At 42.4% G+C, this 21,305-nt stretch overlaps 1 protein-coding gene across 1 annotated transcript; it reads left to right on the top strand.

Moving 5' to 3' along the window:
- The first annotated feature begins 1,644 nt into the window (after positions 1–1,644).
- Positions 1,645–14,148, top strand: LOC106600797 (zinc finger protein 281). The gene is made up of 7 exons (XM_014192473.2): positions 1,645–1,810; positions 5,474–5,927; positions 8,612–8,707; positions 8,912–9,038; positions 9,443–9,526; positions 9,692–9,810; positions 10,075–14,148. Exons 2-7 carry the CDS (start codon positions 5,529–5,531, stop codon positions 11,665–11,667), a joined length of 2,418 nt encoding a protein of 805 aa, XP_014047948.1. The 5' UTR covers positions 1,645–1,810; positions 5,474–5,528; the 3' UTR covers positions 11,668–14,148.
- Positions 14,149–21,305: the final 7,157 nt, after the last annotated feature.

Here is a 21,305-nt window from a genome sequence, read left to right as displayed (position 1 = left end):
ACGAGTACTTTTGGGTGTCAAGGAAAATGTATGGAGTAAAAAGTACAATATAAAATATAAATATATAAAAGTAAAGTACATTTACCTCAAAAAACTACATAAGTAGAAGTTTAAAGTATTTTTACTTAAGTACTTTACACCACTGATAACCCCTTTGGGTTCCATAGAACCATTTCCACAGAGGGTTCTACCTGGAGCCAAAAAGGGTTCCCATATTGGGACATCCGAAGGACCCTTTTGGAACCCTTTTTTCTAAGAGTGTGTGTGAGGGCGTTGGTCCCAGAATGTGTCTCACAGTATGTGGTAGAAGCGTATGGTAGTACTGTTAAAGAGATATCTTGCTCTGCATACGGATGATAAAAATCAACCAACCGCCCACATTGATCACCTCAGTCTCCTGTATACCTTCAAGCAGTGGCCCTGATGAACTTTCTGTTTAATGGAGGGGAATGTTTCATGTATGCCCATGAATGTACATTCTCACCATCTAATCTCTGATCATCCCATAGATCGCTGCACAACAGCCATATGCACCCCAGCCTAGCATTGTGCCACACGGCTGAATTTGATGATTAGAGAAGTCTTAATGCATATTTAAACGCTTTGAGATGACACGTGATTTGAAATATACAGCTGCTGTCAGAAATATGGGTTGTTATCAGGAATATATTAAGAAGACGGGGGGAGGGCAGTGTGGCACACATCAAAATGCAACCCACTGACCCTCTGCATTAACTCATACGTCTCCATTTCAATGACGCTCTCCACTGAATTAATTGGGTTGTTAACACAGGCAATTAGGAGTGCAGCTGAGACCAGAGGAAAAGGGGGATAGAGTCTGATGAGTGGTGATTAGATATTTACACATTCATTCACACAGCCAGTAGATCTATGGGGCTCTTATTCATAAACACATTCAGAGATGCCGCATCACTTCAGAGAATGTCTCTAATGATTGTTCCTCCCTTCGCTAGTTTGAAGTTTGTTGTTAGTAGGCTATTCTTGATCCCTCTCTCTTTTATTCTATTTTCTTATTTTCAGGGCCACTACTTGTTTTTATTAAGGGTCACTCTGTTCACAGGAGACCAGACCACTGTGACTAATTAGTCAAAGCTATTTCAGGAATGTATTTATTTTGTGCTAAATATGCCACAATATCCATGCAGCACAGTATCATTGGATAGCAGAGCTCTATCAATGTACACTTTTAAGAGATGGTGATGTGTCCTATTTCTTCAGTAATTGGGGCCCAGGGGGGCAGTCACAGTTTTGAAACGTGTATGCAATGAGGGAGGAGAATATCCTCAAGGCTGGAACCATTATTCACACTGTCAATTGTTTATTTTATTTGTTTACCTAGGTTTCAGTAAATAACTAATTAGATATTGTGGATGCATAGTCTACCCTAAATGTAGAATGTTTTATTCTAATTTTAATCTGATCATTAATCTGGTTTAGGTAGTTAAAAGGCATTAGGCCTATGCTAACGCACATAAAATGAATGAAATCCAAATTACACTTATATTTCTGTCGAATTTGGCGTACGTAGGCAACAGTGTTGTTCAAAATGAAAATGCATATGTCCCCGCACTGCGTGTTTGTTCCCGGCCCAGTGCTCCCCTGTCCCAGATCAAAGCGTCCGTCTGTGACTCTTCGCAGGACCCGTCCGCTATACCCATAATTCCCCGCGCTGAGACAAAATGAAGGAATACAGCCTCTGCGGGAGAACAATGTTTGGGCTCTAAAGATTGAAACGGACGACCAAAGGTGAAATATACCCGCCGAAAGAGCTATTGGTGGTCATGCACTGGTAAGATAAAAGGAAATATATATTTTGGGCGAGTTTAAATATGTGAAACTCCGGTAAGAGTGTGGGTCAGACAACAAAGCGCAACGCTAGAGATAGCATACCGTTGCTGGAGCCGAGCATCAATTGTTCGCTTGAGTTGCATGGGCCATTTGTTATGGGTACGTCGCACATTGTGCTCAGTTATGGTTTCTTTCAGTCCTCATCCAATGCCTATTAGAGGTTCAACTTGTTTATATCAACCGTATCAACTGTTTTAATTAGTTAGCCAGGTATTATGTATTTCATAACCGAAAATGAGGCGCTCGAAATATGTTAACGAATGACAACACATCGTGTTGTGTGAAATCGCTTGCGCGTGCATACGCCTTCTCGCAAGTTTGTCAATCAAAATTATTTTGGAATGAATTCCATAATTTAGAATCGATGTAGGACTACGTCAGGCGAGAACGTCAGATCCTCACATGTTTGGTGTAATGTTAAATTCAGTGTATGGTCTAATTTATTTTACCGAGTATAACTGTTATACTGATGGCCATATTGGCTAATAATTGCATGATCCTGCATCACAAAGGGCCTGGCAGGCTGGTTAGCCAAATGGCTAATTGTTTGGTGGCTAGCCAGACGTTAGCCTGTAGCTAGCTATCGGTATTTCTAGCTCCAGTGAATGACACTAGATGAATAAATCACAGCTTGGCGCTGCGAACCGATTTGTCGCGTACCTCATTATTTTTGAATACATTTTCACTTTTAACTAACGCTTACTTACATTACATACCATTTTGCTGTAGCATGTTACATGTACATCTGTTAGCTAGCTGTTAGCTTTATTTGGTATCAGCGTGCTAGCAAGTTGCATCCAATGCAATTGCAATAGAGCTAGGCTAGCTAGCTATGCTGGTGGAGACAATGAAGTTCAGATACGATTAAGTTATTCGTGATAAATCTGAAACTATTCATATGAACTGTGTTTTGTGAATGAAAACACATTATTGAAAAGCCATTCAACTGAATACAATAAATTGGCATGGTAATGGTAGTCTGGACAATGTTACAATTATGAAATTGCTGCTTGAAATATTTGTTTATGGCTATTTCACCCCGAGTTAGGCTATATCAGTGCATCTGATGTTTTCCTCAAGGTGATGCACTGGTATTGGATGCTGTTCCTCTCATTCCAAAAACTCCATTTTGATTTGCCTTTGGAATCCTCTCATTCCTCGTGGCATTGTAAAATAGCACAGCAGCAGAGACATGACTAACCTCAGTCATCTCAAATTTCATGGTATGAAGGTAGCTAGCTAGCTTAGAAAAGTGTTAATTTTGAACAGTATGAGAGTTGTATCTTTTGAGATCAACCTAATCTTCCTGTAGCTATATACAAGTATATTACAGAGCCAACGGTTTGCATTATACCCATGGTATCAGTTTTATTTTGCTTCATGATTTCGGTGGCTAGTACTGGCTACTCTTGCTTGGTTCGTTAACTTTAAAGCCCTTGTTTGATGGGTTTCCTATGATGATAACCCATAGTCACAGAATAAAATGCAGAAAATGACTTTCCCACTACCTGTAGAACCTAACTGGGCTCTCACCTCTTTTTTTAGTTAATTAGCCTAGTCCTCAAATAGGATGACAGATTAACACGCAGCTTCAGGTTCATTCCACTCTCATAGGATGTCAGGGTTGAACATGTTATAGGCTATACCTTTTACCCAGGTTAATTTAGCTGCATCTGAGATTGACTGAAGACTTTCTAAAAGTAGCCTTCTACTTCACCATGTTTTTAGGATGCCATAATTCACAAAAGTCAGACTCCAGACCATGGCTGTTTTGTTGTTGACCCACACACCCTCATTATTAATCCGGCTAAGCACTTGATGGGGAGATCAGAGCCGGGCATGAAACTGATTCCTCAGGGACGGCCCATTGTAACAATGCTGCTCTTCCAGTCACTGTCTGGATTAGAGGTTGACCGATTATGATTTTTCACCGCCGATACCGATTATTGGAGGGCCAAAATAAGCCGATACCGATTAATCTGCCGATGTATGGGTATTAATGACAATTACAACAATTCTGAATGAACACTTATTTTAACTTAATATAATAAATCAATTTAGTCTCAAATAATGAAACATGTTCAATTTGGTTTAAATAATGCAAAAACATAGTGTTGGAGAAGGTAAAAGTGCAATATTTGCCATGTAAAAAAGCTCATGTTTAAGTTCCTTGCTCAGAACATGAGAAGATATGAAAGCTGGTGGTTCCTTTTAACATGAGTCTTCAATATTCCCAGGTAAGAAGTTTTTAGGTTGTAGTTATTATAGGAATTTATAGGACTATTTCTCTCTCTACCATTTGTATTTCATATACCTTTGACTGTTGGATGTTCTTATAGGCACTATAGTATTGCCAGGCTAATCTTGGGAGTTCATAGGCTTGAAGTCATAAACAGCGCAACGCTTGAAGCAAAGCGAAGAGCTGCTGGCAAATGCAGGAAAGTGCTGTTTGAATGAATTCTTACGAGCCTGCTGCTGCCTACCACCGCTCAGTCAGACTGCTCTATCAAATATCACATCATAGACTTAATTATAATATAATAACACACAGAAATACGAGCCTTAGGTCATTAATATGGTCAAATCTGGAAACGATCATTTCGAGAATAAACATTTTGTTTTTTCAGTGAAATATGGAACAGTTCTGTATTTTATCTAACGGGTGGCATCCCTAAGTCTAAATATTGCTTTTACATTGCACAGCCTTCAATGTTATGTCATGATTATGTACAATTCTGGCAAATTAATTACGGTCTTTGTTGGGAAGAAATTGTCTTCACACAGTTCGCAACGAGCCAGGCAGCCCAAACTTCTGCATGTACCCTGACTCTGCTTGCACAGAACGCAAGAAGAGTGACACAATTTCCCTAGTTAAAATAAATTCATGTTAGCAGGCAATATTAACTAAATATGCAGGTTTAAAAATATATACTTGTGTATTGATTTTAAGAAAAGCATTGATGTTTATGGTTAGGTACACATTGGTGCAACGACAGTGCTATTTTTGCGAATGCGCTTGTTAAATCATCGCCCGTTTGGCGAAGTAGGCTGTGATTCGATGATAGATTAACAGGCACCGCATCGATTATATGCAACGCAGGAGAAGCTAGATAACTACACATGGTTGATGATATTACTAGTTTAACTAGTGATTATGTTAAGATAAGTTTAATGCTAGCTAGCAACTTAGCTTGGATCCTTGCTGCACTTGCGTAACAGGTAGACAGCCTGCCACGCAGTCTCCTCGTGGAGTGCAATGTAAACGGCGTCCAAAAATTCAGATTACGAAAACTTGAAATCGGGCCTAAATAATCGGTCATTACGATTAATCGGTCGACCTCTAGCCTGGACAGTTCATTTATTTCCTGTGAGTTGGTGTCTGCAGCACATGTAAACAAAAATAAACCATCATAGATCACTGATGGAAAATCCACCCAGTTAATGTTTCCTTTCCACTCATCCAGGAGTGTTGCGCTGTGGCTTCACATATGCTATCTGGGGAAATACACATTTTTAGAGCAGAAGACGCATTTCCGTTCGCTGTAACATATGGACAATAAAGTTTGATTGCATTTTACTTCAGCTCCTGCTCTTTCTTCCCCAGGATGGTTCCGGTTGGCTCCCTGTAGTTGAATCTGCCCATCACCACCAAGTTCATCATGAGCATCATTCAAGACAAACTAGGTAATGACTTCCTGCGCTCCAATGGGAGCATGGACTCCAACTTCTCCCCTGGCATGATCATGTTCAGTCACCTGCCCCCTGTGACCAGCTTCACCCGGCTGGCCGCCCAGTCTGTTATGCAGGACCTGCCAGGCCCCCACGAGATGATCCTGAAGAAGGAGCGGGACTCTCCAGACTGCAGCATGGGCGGCCTGGGGGGGTATGGAGGGGTGGGGGACTACGTCCATGCCATGGACATCAAGCAGGAGAAGATGACAGAACATGACTACCGTCTGCCGCTGTACCCTGGAGGCCCGGGGAAGAGCACAGAGCTCCTGGAGGTGTCCATGGGCAACCACCAGAACTTGCTGGTGCATGACCTTAGCCAAGGCAACGTAAGGCCTTCTGACACATTGATACTTTTAGGGCTGGTTTCCCATACACACATTAAGCCTAGTCGTTGACTAAAAAGCATTCTCAATAGAGATTCTCCATTGAAAGAGCTTTTTAGTCCAGAGCTTAATCTTTGTCTGGGAATCCAGACTGTAATGTTGTTCTTTAGACCAGAGAATTCAAGGCAAGGCACCACACCATAATAGGGATTTAAAAAAAAATCTTAATTGTATCACAATTGACTTTTTTACCAGTTGAATGTAGACACAAATAACTTCTTGGTATTACACATTTTCAGACATATATTGCCCCAATTTGCATATTTAAATAAAATATTGTTAAATATGCATATGATTGCATATCAAGCAAATCCATATTTCTGGACACTGGATGAGGTCAGCCTCAATATTTTGGTTTCATTTTAAGACACTCCAGGACCGGACTTGTCCAGAGCAGATTGTGGGTAAATACTTTTTTCGTCTTCCTATCTGTAAAATACTAAAGACATAGACGTCCGTAAAAAGCATTTTTGGCATATTTTTCCCAACAAGATCTTACCTAGATTAAAAAGTTTACAAGATATCAACAATTTCCTCTGGGCAAGTCTGACTATCTAATCATTATCTAATTATAACCATACAGCATTTGGTGAAAGCAGATGCTTCTGAAGCTGAGGAAAAAGAATTTGTGTTGTGGGAAGAGTCTGACTTTCGGTAAATTGAAGTTAAAGAAAAGTACTGTGAAATTAGGCTATCAAACGCTTATATAGACCCAATCACCATCTCTTCAAGGTAAGTTACTATATAGTCCAGTTTGTAACATTCTCTATGAAATGGGCTTTTAAATTGTGTAATTCAATCTAGTGAGCTTTGAAATGAGTGGTTCAAATTAATAAAAATGTTGATGACTAGTATGAGAAACTAAAGAAAATATACATTTTCAACTAGTTTGATGGTTTTATATAGATTTTTGGAAAATACTAATGTTAATGGACTAAAATGTCAACAAATCTCAAAATTGATAGGTAAATGCAAAAATGTCATTTCATCCTATGGTGCCTGGCCTTAACCCACACAAAATCTCCCTCTTTTGTTATGTTAAAAAATAAGTATGACATAAGGAGGAACATGGGTAAACAAAGGCAAATTTTCTCTATTGAAATGTCTAATTCACCACAGAATTACAAATAAAAATGTTACTCTGGAGGTTTTGTTGATCAGATGTCCACCTGCCTTTCGGGGAGCAGGCTTGTAAAATAGCCAATCTCACCAAAGACTGATGGATAAGGGGAATGGGGGGGGAGCAGCAGGGAGGATTTAGTAATGGTGACCTAAATCTAAGACATCAAATGCAAAATATGTCCCTCCCAAAATTATTTGGATTGGGCCTCTGTGTGAATGGAAACGTCTTGGCAAGGACACGGTCGTCTTGTTTGAGCTTGCACTCACACATTGTCTTTACACACACACACACACACACACACGCTCTCTCTCTGCCTAACAATAGCCAGGCTCCAAAGTTTACTAGGCAGCACTTGCATGCTCATTGAAAAGCTAGACGTATCATTTCTTGCTCACCAAATATGGTTTAAAGGTTTATCCAAGGACATTTTAGAGAATATATTACATTAACTTTGACATTATTTGTGTATTTTTATTTAACCTTTTATTTAACTGTTATTATATTTTCTGAGGAGAGTGGAAGACAAACATTTTTCTCCCCTCAAAAAGGCGATTCCCTACTAAAGTTATGAGTAGTTTCATTTGGAGTGCAGTCAGAGCACCCCAAATGGTGCTATTAATTTCAGGATAATGGCATGCTTGTGAGCTTACAGCCATTTTGTGCCCACTGGGCCTGCACTCTTTTGGTTGAGGAAATGAGACAGGTTTGTTTTGGCTAGCCTTACCCCTGATCTAATACAATGATTGGTTGATATTTGAGAGTGCTGTCATCTTTCTCACATGTACCAATCCACACTCAGGCTGTCTGAAATTACACCCTATTCCCTATATAGTGCAATACTTTTGACCAGGGCCTATAGGCCTCTGGTCAAAAGTAGTGCACTATATAGGGAATAGGATGCCGTTTCAGACAGCCATGCTCGTAGTATCCATATGGTGTTGGGAAGTGTAATTTGAAATGGCAGTGTGGGTGGGGGGGGATCAATGTCCCAATGAATCCCAGTGTCCCTCCCCTTTCCCAAACCACAGACCCTTTTGTTTGAAGATTGCTCTTCATAGTGAGTGAACAACATGCTGAATATTAATGAGTCTGTATTTAGACTTGAGCCGCTAGTTAATAAGCATAGGCCTTTTCTATGGGCTACTAAGTGTCTCTCAAATGACACCCTATTCCCTTTTTATATAGGCCATTTGGTACGCATCCTAAATGAAGAGCAGCTCTCCATTTTGAATGACGGCTTAACTGTGTCTGGAGAGATGCACAGAGGGAGCCATAAATATGTGGTTTATTACTCTACCTTCTGGCACCTTTCCCAAGGCAGCCCTCTGCAATGGCTCAAATGAGCTTTCACTAAATGCTGCATGAGTCTGTATTTGTTTTGTGTACACGTGCAATATGTAGGCTATGTGAATGTGTGACTGAACTAGGCCCTTCCCATTCTCTCAAGTGCTCATTTAATTTTCTGTCTTTCTCGCTCTGCACCTCCCTTTTGTCATCCTCCCAGCTGCCGAGTCGGTTAGGAAAGGAGTCCTCAGGAAAGAGAGGTCGAAGGTCAAATTTTGAGGAGGGCAAGCCCCGGAGGAAACGTGGAGAGCCTAAGGTGTGTGATATGCATCCTAAGTTATCTTGATTTAGATATGATTCATTCACTGAAATTTGGTCTTCATTTTTTAATAGTTGAGGATCCATTACATTTGAGTATTTTTTTCCCCCAGAACTTAGTTTCTATCTTCAGTGAAACGATCATACATTGAATGAGTTACATTGAATTTGGTGGTTGAATTGACCTCCTTTTGTCCAACAGCAATCAATGATGCTGGATGCAGATGGAGGCAGCCTGTGGCCCAACGGGAAGCTCCACATCTGTGAGCACTGCGGCGCATCCTTCAGGAGCTCCTATCACCTGCGCAGACATGTCCTCATCCACACAGGTACACGGGCCTCTACTGACTGATCAACTATGCTAATTTTTTATATTTTTTTATATATATATTTTTTAATGAAAGTGATCTCTTGAGGAACAAGAGTATTTGTGTTGAATTGAGTAGATAGACAATATGTTTGTTATGGGAGGTCCTCATTCACGCAGGTACCTACGCCACTGATCAAAATGTCTGTTCATTTCTAGCATTCTGTGTGGTCTCGGTTAGTTTTTCACTAGATTATAAAAGCTGAAAGCTCTCCAGAAATGTTTGGAATAGATCTTGTGTGTTAGAAAAACTAGGTTGTTCACAAAGTCACTGTAGGAAACTTTGAAATGAAACCAGTGCAGTATTAGTTTTCAATGGAGTAGGCAAACACAGAGGATTTAACTGTGGCTGTGGTGTTGCCTTAGGTGAGAGGCCGTTCAGGTGCAGCCAGTGTAACATGAGTTTCATCCAGAAATACCTACTACAGCGGCACGAGAAGATCCACAGCGGTGAGTGGAATGTCAAATCCCACACACACGTCAAGCACACTAATGACATGTGAGACAAACAATCAATTACCTTTGTGCACCAATAGTTTTGCTCATTGTGTCATCCAACTATTTTTTGTAGATGGTTATTTTTCTTTAGATTTTCTGTGATGTTTCCCCTGACAGGAGAGAAGCCTTTTTGCTGTGACCAGTGTAACATGCGCTTCATTCAGAAATACCACATGGAGAGACACAAGAGGACCCACAGTGGAGAAAAGCCATATAGATGTGAGACCTGCCAACAGGTAGTGACCTCGACATGGAAAATCTACTGAAATAGGATGATGTGTGTTGGGAGGGGGGTGGTTATGATGAATGTCTGCTTTTAACCTGTGGAAGCAGCAGCACTTTTGAATGGCCAAGACAAATGTCCCCTCAAGGACAATACATCTTAATATGCCCACTTCCATTATGGCATGACCTGACAAGTTATATTTCTCGTAATGAAAATGTCTTCGTGTCTATCCCATTCTGCTGTTTACCCTACTTGTGGTCTCTCTGCCCTGCAGTTTTTTTCCAGGACAGACCGATTACTCAAGCACAAGCGAACCTGTGGAGAAGCCATAAAGAAGGATCTGGAGCCCGGGATGTTGGACCTGGGCTGTGAGGACATTGGGCAGGGCAGCTACGGAATCACTCAGGGAAACGCTGGGGCCTCGGGCCGGAAGAGGGGCAAGTCCAAAAACTCTGAGGGAGGGGAGCGCAAGAGGAAGAAAGCGGCAGGGCCGGCGGAAGCAGGAGGGCTGGGCGGAGCACACGTCCACGGGGCACCGTCGGGAGGCTACAGTCTCCATGACTACAGTGTGGAGAATCACACTGTGTCCTCGTCCACTCCGCCAGGACCCAGTATGCACCACGAGCATCACGGCCAAGCCCCTAAGATGGCCTTCAAGAAGGCTAACCGCAAGGCCCTGGACCAGGCGGGCTTGGGGCAGGCCAAGCAGGGCACTATGGAGCAGGGTGTGGGGATGGTCGCGATGGGCCTCATGCAGGGCTCTGAGGCAAAATCGGGTCCCACCAGCAGTAACTACGACGACGCCATGCAGTTCCTCAAGAAGAGGCGCTACCTTAACGCGACCAACAGTGCAGCATCAGGGGCCGGGGTGGCAGGGGGCAGCACCAACGATTATGAGGTCAACGTTGGTCACCTGTCGTCCCAGCAGTCGGTTATCCAGGGGGTGGTCTCGGGCGTGATGGACGGCGACTCACCCCTCAGTCTGCTAGACTCCTCCCCAACGGGCGTGGATAAGCACGACAGGTCGGGGATCCCTGACGAGGTGCTGCAGAGCCTGCTGGACCACTACACTCAGAAACCAGACGGCTCGCACCACGACGTGCACTTTGACCTCGGTGACCAGCACGTGGCGCTGCACCCTGTCTCAGCAGACGGCTCTGACCTGAGCCACGATGCAGACTCCCCCAGCCCGTCTGGAGATAAGACGGTCATTATGCACGAGTACTCTCGCTTCCTGCTGCAGGCCCTGGAGCGCACCAGCCACAACACAGGCTTCCCCCTGGGCCCCGGGCCTCCAGCTACAGGGCCCTTCACCAGCTCCCACCAACGCAACCCGCTCTTTTCAGACAAGCACATGTACACTACGTCCCCTCTGGAGTGTGGCTTCGGCCAGCCTGTGGCCTCTCCCACCCTGCCCTCCTCCATGCCAAAGTCCCACTTTGTGATGCTGTCGGGCTCCTCTCCGCAGCACGGCTTCCACCTAAACAGCCTGGAGCCTGCCACCCACCAGCAGCTTACCCCTTCTCAGGAGCTCACTGACCAGATGGAGAAGCAACACTCCTCTTCCCCCTCCTCCTATCAGATCAGCCCCTCTGACCTGGGCAGCCAGAAGGACTCGCAGAACCTGGCTTCTCTGGACCCCTCCAAGGGCTCCTACACAATCGAGAACTTTGCCCAGGCCTTTGGATCTCAGTTCAAGTCGGCCAGCCGCAGCGCCTTGTCGTACGGCGCTGACTCTAGCGGGGAGGTGGACCACAGGATAAGGACGCCAGTCTCCGAATTCTCAGGGTATACTAGTTTGTTAGCCGACGTCAATGAGGCAGTAAGTACAGGTTCCAAAACCCCAACAAGCCAAAGCTACAGATAAGGGCCTGGGAGGGGACAGCATTCTGTTGGAGGTTCATGTTTTGTCCAGTATTTTTTTTGGTTTTTTTGTTGTGCACCTATTTTATTTTTATTAAGTGAAGTTTTAATTATTATTATTACCCTGCCGCTATGTTTGTGCCCCACCCCTCTCCCCAGGGCTGGTCTTCAAGGCCTATTCAAATGCAATTTTTTAAGATATATTTTTTAAGTAAATATCTATGTATTTAGTCCGTTTTCTTCATCTTTTTTGTGTCATCTTTGGTCTGCTCGTTAATCGTTAGAATGAAAAGTACCTTTTTAAAGCAAACAACAGAGTAGCAATGAACTTTTCTCCCATCAGCTTAAGGGTTTTAGCAATCAACTTTACAATTGTAGCTAGCATAATAATGGGAATAACAATGATGGGGGCAGGGAATAGCCCAGAACTGAAATAGCAAAAAAAGAAATAATGATATTGTCTGTTACAAGGATAAAAGTATTACTCAGGAAAAAGTGTAAACGGAGGAAATTGTGTAGTGCAGTGAGCACTCATTTTAGAGGTGTACATTTGCAACTACAAAGAGGATGCTTTGTTTGGTTATTTCTTGTGTTTTCTACCTTGGTTGATGAGTGCAACAAATAATGGAGGCTGCTGCCAGCTCACTTACACTGAGAACACTTTCCACTTAGCTATATAGAGATTATGGTACTTTCTTGTCAATGTGAAACTCGTGTTTTCTTTCAATAAGGGCCATATATATTTATAACAATATATACATGTATAATAACAGTTATAATCATTCTGGGGAACTGCCAGGTGAGGTAGAGGAAGTGAGAGGGGTCTGGGTTTGGGGGTAAATTGTTTTCCTCATTAGTTTTAGGAGAACAGTGACGATATTCTTTGGCCAATAGAGGTTGCTGTTGGACAGCTGTGGAATTGCCTTCATCTTTCTCCCCTCTTCTTCCTCTTCAATTCTTTACTTTCCTTAAAAGAATCCGATTAGCACTTTGAGCCATTTATTTCATTGAATAAACTAAACTACCCCATAAGATCATGGAAGACATTTGAAACAAACTGAATTGCTTTCTAAAGATTTGTATTGATCGGGTTGGGGTTACCTCCGTATGCAGATGTGGGGTTGAAAGCATCTTGAGCAATGGGTTGTTAGGGGGGGGGGGGGGGCTTTGGTTGGGATGACATGGTCTTGTTTGGGAGGGTATGTGAGGGGAGGGGGTGGTTTGGGCCTGGGGAGTTTTTTTATTAGCATTATGTCCTGGATGTTATCACGTGTAGATTCATGGGGAGGGAGGGATTGTTTTATGGAAATGTATTAAGTTAAATTGGGAATAAATGTGTAAAGTAATTAACCACTCTGTTTAGCATCTTTGCTTTACTATTTGAAGTTAAGTGTGTTAGTGGCTGAATATTTCTTCCCCTGTTACTGAGAGAGCCTGGAAACATGTAAGGAAATGATCATGTGACTAAATCTAACCCATATACCTATAACAAACCCAAAGCATTAGACATTTCTGGTGTGCTGGCACTACCACAATGGTATTTTATGAGGAATGTGGTGTCTAGTCCTGGAAAATGTTGCCTACAAATAAATTGTGTGCGTCCCAAATGGCACCCTATAAAGTGCACTACTTTTGACCAGGGCCCATAGCAGAATAGGGTGCCATTGTGGACGTACACATTGTCTAAATGAAATGTACATTTCTCTGCCTGTGTCTAATGCATCCTTTGATTATGTGATTTCTTGCAGTCCTTCAATTAATCTAATTTATTTGATGTACTTTTTGTAAATCAAACAATTGCATTTTCTTTCATAGCCATGACTGGCCTTTTGAGCCAGAAATGCTATCACTCCCTTATTTTTATTTTATCGTTTTCTTTCCTGATGCCCCTTTTTTGTCTTACAGAATCATGAAACATGGCTGAATGACTGCAATGTTGCAATATCATAGGGAACAATGACTGACCACTACAACCATGCTCTGTTTTTATTGGATAGGAGGCTGAGGGGTGAACAATAAAGACATTGACCTTTTATATACCTCGTTATCACTGTAAACACACAAGCAGGGACAAAGGACAAAAGGTTTGTTGTATGGAGCAGAGATGCTGTCTGTTGTATGCGGCTATTTTTAAACCTTGTCCGATAAATGTCATTAACACCTGTTAAGCAGGGTATGTTATTGCTTTAGGGTTCTGTAAATGCCTAATCATGCCAACCAGTGCAGTCTACAGTTCAACTGTCTCCAAGGTAACATTTGTTACTTCCTATATTGTATGCCTATTGTTTACAAACACTACGTCTAAATCTTGCCCCCGATATTATTCAATTTCTTTTTCTTTTTTTTTTTCTCTGCAAACCAAATTTGTAGCTGACGTTATCCTCCCTCTTATTTTGTTCCAGATTCTTGTAATGCTTTGCAGGGCTGTACCTGTCCAATGAATTTATAATTGATTAGGGGAAAACAATAAATGCTGTTATTGAGAGATTTTGTTGACTTTGGTGTGACACTTAGACAAGTGGTTTGTTCTAATGGTGTTTTACACTTAATAGGTGAATACACGTTGTCCATGAGGTGCTAAGGGAATAGTTGTCTTTATCATTAGGGCCTACTGTCCTTAGTCCCAGTCATGGGACAGAAAGAAAACTATGTGGTGTTGGTCAGAGATGCATTTTGTGTGGTAGTGGTGCGCGGGTCAGCTGTTTGTTCACTCAATACCCCAATTTCATGTTAAGTTCAAAAGAATACAAGAAAATTGCTGATGCCATTCAAACCGATGAGGCTTTGGAACTTTAAAGCCAATTCTCAGAATACATCTTTTTGAAGATAGAACCTTGTATTTCCCAAGCTATCGATTTCTTAGTCAACTGTCTATAATTAGATGCATGCAGCTTCTCATTATACACTGAGTGTACAAAATATTAAGAACACTTCCCTAATATTGAGTTGAACCCCCGCCCACCCCCCTCGTTGCCCTCAGAACAGCCTCAATTCTTTGGGAAGTGGACTCGCAATGTGTCGGACACTAGCCCATGTCTCCAATGCTTCTCACAGTAGTGTCAAGTTGGCTGGATGTCTTTTGGGTGGTGGACCATTCTTGATACACACAGGAAACTGTTGAGCGTGAACCCAGCAGCGTTGTCGAACTGCACAAACTGGTACGCCTGGTACCTACTACCATACCCCGTTCAAAGGCACTAATCTTTTGTCTCGCCGCCTTTAACCTCTCCTCCCCTGCATCTACACTGGTTTGAAGTGGATCTATCAAGTGACATCAATAAGGGATCATAGCTTTCACCTTCAGTGGAAAGGGCTTAATGTTTTAAGTTGCCCATGAAAACTAAATAAACCCTTGCTCACCAGAATTTCAGAAATTGACTGAATGAATGCTTCAACCTAGTCGACATAGGTAAATTTCTCAATATCATCTCTGCTTCTTTCATGAAGCAAATACCTTTAGGCACTGGGGAGAAAATGCTCCCCCCAAAAACGTGGAATTTCCAAATGACATCAGTTTGACCAGTTGAGTTTGATGAGAGCTGTGAAAAATTACCACACATGTTATCTGATATTTCAATTTGGCTTGGATGCATATTTTAAGTGGTTGAAATATTATCAGCTTTTATGATACTGATCAAGATGGGGGTAGAGGTACTAATTGCGCATTTGCATTCTCAAGATGCAAGGCACGCAGAGGCCAAATTGAGCTCCGTACCGCATCACTGTGCGCCTCCCAAATTTTGTAACAATGCGGCGGTCTTTGTATAGCTTCGCATTCACATGATGTGGGGGGCGGGAGGTCCTGTATAAACACAAACTCCCCTTTAAAGGCGCTGCAGAAGTCAGGGCATTCATACTTCTTGCCCGTCGCAGCGCAGAGCTGTTGTGAAGGAAGTTTATTTAGGACCTCCTGCCCCCACCTACCGTCAACCGATCATGTCAATGCGTCGCTATACAGAGCTCTCTGCTTTGTTACAAAATTTAAGAGGCGCAGAGCTCAATTTGGCCTTTGCGTGCCTCCATACAGTCTCCGTCCGCATTTTCGGATCGAGCATAAATTGGCTCTTAATGCTCTGACTTCTGCATAGGCTGCATCACAGTAAATACCGTACTGCCACTGCAGATCTCAGATTGAGCACGCAGAGCCTTTTTTACGGCCCTAATGCCAGATAGCCTAAAAAGAATACAATAAAACCCTAAATGTAGCCTATAGATATAAATCGTACAGTAATTAGGCTATACATTTATGGTTTTATTTGATTTTATTGAACCCACCCGCCCTTCATCCACACAATATTCCATGACCCTAATCGGGCGGGTTATGAGTCAAAATAACAATCATGTTGGTGTTAGGTTCCCACGAGGATGCGTACTTTCAAAAGCGCTGCACTCTCCCATGGTTATGCACTGGTGAGTTGACACCTTGTCAGTTCCTCTTCAGATACTGTTTGAGGAATTAAAGTGCTTCCCCAGGTTAGTCAGACAACATTGCCACGTATTCCATTTCTCTGCATTTACATGTGTGTATGTGTTGATTTACACTTCTTTTTTTTTGCCCCTTTTTCGTGGTATCCAATTGCTAGTGACAGTCTTGTCTCATCGCTGCAACTCCCGTATGGACTCAGGAGAGGTGACGGTTGAGAGCCATGCGTCCTCTGAAACACAACCCAGGCAAGACAAGTCGCACTGCTTCATGACACAATGTCCACTTAACCCGGAAGCCAGCCGCACCAATGTGTCGGAGAAAACACCGTAGACCTGGCGACCGTGTCAGCATGCACTGTGCCCAGCCCGTCACAGGAGTCGCTAGTGCGTGATGGGACAAGGACATCCCTGCTGGCCAAACCCTCCCCTAACCCGGACGATGCTGGGCCAATTGTGCGCCGCCCCATGGGTCTCCCGGTTGCGGCCGGCTGCAACAAAGCCTGGACTCGAACCCAGAACTTCTAGTGGCACAGCAAGCACACCACTGCAATACTCGGAGGCCCATATGTGTTTTCTATGCATTTACATGTAGGAATGTGTTGAATAATTGACCTTTGTTTAGCCTACATATTTAGAGTGTTTCTATGACCTGAGTGAATTACCTACTTCTGCCTATTGAATTCTTAATCAAAACCAGTGTTTAGCAGTGATGTAGTCAATCTCATATCTGTGTTGATGTTGCCATGCTATATTGGCCTCTGTATTTGTCTTTCGTTACACTCCCATGAAAGAATATGTAGCCAACTTTGATAAAAGCTTTCTACTTTATATCTCCATGAAAGAGTGCCTTGTTCATTTACCAGTGGTTTGACATTGACTCGTGTTACCGTATGTCTGTGTTAGTTGTATCAGGTGTGAGCATGTTTGGATGAATTGTGTATAATACATCAGACATTATTCGTGGCTTAGTCAGTGGGCTGTGTCATCCCATCATACGCCCACATTGTTGACCAATCTGATACGTGGAAGCAGTCGCATTGCACATTTCCTGTCATAAATGAAACGTACAGGAAGAAACCCATAATGCCAATAGGGGTGCAGCAACAAGGAAAAATACAGTTTACATACCTGTTTGTATTAAAGCTCAAATCAATGGGGTTGACTCCCAGTTTGTGCTGAGCAGAATGTCAAGGTGTTCCTGGCTGATCATCAAGGAGGCCAAGCACTTACTTAACCTTGGACTCTAAACACTGTTTTGATGAAAGCCTAGAGTGGCCTGCCAGTTTTCTTTCTCTTTTTTAGACTTTATCAGCTTGTTTCTCTCCTCATCAAAGCACTGGATCATTCAACAGTGTTTGACCTAGGTTGTGTAGGAGAAAGGCTACATATATAGGGGATATTGAGTAGTAAACAATAATGAGAGAGGAGGTTGAACTCCATTCAAAGTGACCAAGGCCAGTTTCAGCTTACTTTCAGCCCTGGGTATGTATTAATTTGTGGATGTCCATCATCCATTTCGTATGATATGTTACAAATTGCAAATTCGTACAATATGTTACAAATTTCCAAACCGTATGATATGTTACGAATTCCAATTTGTGGCTAGGTGGGTAACGTTAGCTAGGCTAAGGGTTAGGGGTTAAGGTTAGGTGAAGGGTTAGCGAACATGCTAAGTAGCTAAAAAGTACTAAGTAGTTACAAAGTTGCTAATTAGCTAAAATGCTAAAGTTGCCCGTGATGAGATTCGAACATGCAACATTTGGGTTATACGCCTACCCAACTATATTCCTAGCATTATACTCCTACCCATCCACCCTCACCAACCGCCATACTTTCATTTTTGCCTTAAAGTGGAAGTGGCAGCGTTTTAGCAACCTGAAATCTTGTAAAAATCTGTTCATATACACCCCCAGGAAGAATATGACACCTTTTTCCACATTTTCTGACAAGCATTTTCACATTTTCATAAATTCATAGAATGTTTGGGAAAGACATATAGTAAGGCATTTGTGAAAATTGTACAGCACTATAGAGTGGGAAAGTGGCCATGCGTTTGGACAATGAATCAACACTGCAGTAAATAAAACCTAATAAAAACATCTGTCTTGTCCAGGACCGGAGTCTACGTAGACCGGTGCACCTTAGCCAGTCAGAGCTACAGTGGGCCTGTATGCTACTGCCACACAGACCTGCCCTCATTATCTTTGAATTGGACTGTGTTTACAGGCAGTAGCAACAGCACGACTTTAGATCATTAGAACGCATTCGCCAAAAGACACAAAATACACCTGAATGGATTTCTACGAATATGTAAATACGATGGGAGTCCTCTTACATTTGGGAGCTTCACAATTTTATTGATCATACAACAATAAAAAGGTAGGCTCTCTCTCCCTCAGTTGCCTATGCACACCAACAACAACAAGATCAACAACTAATGCTAGCCAGAGCGAGATGAGCTAAAATCTAACGAGGGAACATTAGATAAACCCTGTCAAACTTTTTCAGCTAGTTGGCAGTCAAAATTGCACTAATAAACTATGGGGAATAGTAGCCTGCTCGTCCTTCTGCAGCTTGCCCCAATGCATGCTTGTCCCAACCCACGTTTTGACAACTGAATGGGAACTTGCCTGCCTGCCAGCCCATTTGATCAATGACAAATGAATTTGATTGACAGTCGATAACAGTTGTTCAAGTTCAGCATAACTAGCTAGCTAGCAAAGTGATTCACATTTCTTGCTAGCTAACCAAATGACACCTGCATCTCTGTCGCCACCGGAAACCAATAAGAGGGGAACCCAGACCTCAACCCCATCGAACACCTTTGATGACATGATATCCTCTCAGCAGCTAGCTAGATAGCTAGCTAACGTTAGGCTCCGTGTTTTTAGCTTGCTAAATAAATAGCCAACTACATAAATTGATACGCTAGCCCATATCGAAAAAACTACGAATTCGCAGGCCAGACATAGCCTGTTTTATTTTTGTTTATTTTTATGTGCAAATGTGACCCATGCTGGCCATTGTTTTATTAGAGAAAATTAGGCCCTTTGTAATGTCCACTTAGGATGCCGTATATAGAATTTTAACATAACGCGTTTGACACGTGCACTAGCCTTTTAGCCATGTTTTGACTGACTTGTGATCATTGCCCTTGCTAGTTTGATTTTATTGACATTCCCAGCTTTGGTTACAGACAGTCATCTGTTTTTGTTCAAATTATTGAGTCATTGAAACTGAATGGGTGGCGGCAGCAAGCAATGTACCAGGCCAGCTGTGACTTACAACCTGAGAGTAATATTTTTTGGACTACCAAGAAATGTATTGGGGAATTATATGAAATATGCATTGAAAGGGAAAAGGGGAATCCTAGTCAGTGGTCCAACTGAATGTATCTTTCGCATTTAACCCAACCCCGCTGAATCAGAGGGGTGAAGGGGGCTGCCTTAATCGACATCCATCTCTTCGGCACCCAGGGAACAGTGGGTTAACTGCCTTGTTCATGGGCAGAACAACAGATTTTTACCTTGTCAGCTCAGGGATTAGATCCAGCAACCTTCCGGTTAATTTAGTTGTTTGTGTCATATCTGCAAAGTGGTTAAAACGCTGTCAGTTCCACTTTAAGTAACCATCTGTCTTATGTAACCATACCAAATGTAACATATAGTACTAATTTTCTGTATTTCTGTATTCCGTATTTATGTTTAAAATGTTACTTCTAGTCTATGAGACCAGGCTGACTCATCACAAAGAATATACAACTTCTGACTGGACAAATGCTTGCATAAAACCACCAATGAAAATAGAAGTGGAACATACATCAGAAAACAAGTCCTGTAGGCTATCAAATGGAGAGAAAAAAAACACCATTATGCAACAGTCTGATGAGAAAACAACTGAAAACTGATGGACACTGAGAGAACTCCAAAGAGATGCCAGCAGTCTATTTGTCTGTATCAGAAGTTCACAGTTAATCTCGCTCCACGCACGAAGTATCATTAACCTGGATGCGTTTACCTCATACCAACCATGACCTCTGCCAGGTCACCCAAGTGACTGAATTCCATTGCTGCTTTACATGCGCGCGGTGATAATACTGGCCGGCTCTGACTGTCAGAGAAACACCAAAGAGTGTTGCACAATATTGCTTTATCAGTTTGAATATCTAAGCATGCGTAATTACCCCAAGGCCCGCCAGTCAAGTGCACCATGGCATGCCACGCCGATGTCTCTTGTTCACTCGGACGGTGCCCACGATTTGACTCAATGTAAAGCCTAAGCCACCTAAACCCAGCTGACGTCTAGTCTATGAGACCAGGGTGCAACTCCTTATAAGACACAACACAAGCTTTATGTTGAATTTGAGAGGTTTTTAAAAACTAGTCGACTGGATATGATTTTTGCGCAGGCTAGCCTAGGCCTGCGTATAAATGGCCCAATTGGTGATTTTGATTGGAGATTAGGCAATGGATTGGAGATTATTTTGTCTAACACCAGCGCAAACAATCAAATCCATTCAATTCAATTCAATCCAATCAATTTGTCACGACTTCCGCCGGAGTCGGTCCCTCTTTGTTCGAGCGGCGCTCGGCGGTCGACGTCACCGGCCTTCGAGCCATCGCCGATCCACTTTTCATTTTTTTCCATTTGTTTTGTCTTTGTTTTCTACACACCTGGTTTCAATTCCCCCATTACATGTTCATTATTTAACCCTCTGGTTTCCCCCATGTTTGTGTGCGTGTTTGTTCTATTGTTCAGGCTGTTACTGACGGCTGGTATTTTGTTGCCGGGTTTTGTTATTACGCCCGTTTATTTCGTGGTACTGGTATTTTTTCCCGCACCGTAATATTGTGTTTATACTGGTGTTATCTTGTATTAAATACCTTGTCCACGCATCTCAGCTCTCCTGCGCCTGACTCCTTTCACCAGTTACCCACAGCCTTGACACAATTCACTTGTAATAATCACTTAACTCTAAGGAACGATTAAAATGACATTATCAGACAGATATACCTATCATCGAGTGACTTTCATTAATTAAGCAAGATGTATCTGTTTATCTAGTGGGGACACTGCATAGGCTAGCCTACAGGTATGTTATCCTTGGCACTCCTCAAATATCTGACGATAAGAGACAACCACTTAATGCAACTGAACGTTTGGTGTCGAAATCAAATATGTGCGTATTAATGAATACATTACCCTTTGAGACAGTTT

Source organism: Salmo salar, chromosome ssa03, assembly GCF_905237065.1.
Source record: "Salmo salar chromosome ssa03, Ssal_v3.1, whole genome shotgun sequence".
In the NCBI taxonomy this organism is placed as follows: domain Eukaryota; kingdom Metazoa; phylum Chordata; class Actinopteri; order Salmoniformes; family Salmonidae; genus Salmo; species Salmo salar.
The sequence above is the reverse complement of the archived record's forward strand: the minus strand, read 5'-3'. Positions and strand labels throughout refer to the sequence as shown.

What these genes read in the sequence shown, in the direction of transcription:
- LOC106600797 (XM_014192473.2), top strand. Translation starts at nt 5,529, where the DNA reads ATGAGCATCATTCAAGACAAACTAGGTAATGACTTCCTGCGCTCCAAT. An exon ending in ATGACCTTAGCCAAGGCAAC is followed by an intron (nt 5,928 to 8,611) that starts GTAAGGCCTTCT and finishes TCATCCTCCCAG; the next exon opens with CTGCCGAGTCGGTTAGGAAA. An exon ending in GATGTGAGACCTGCCAACAG is followed by an intron (nt 9,811 to 10,074) that starts GTAGTGACCTCG and finishes TCTGCCCTGCAG; the next exon opens with TTTTTTTCCAGGACAGACCG.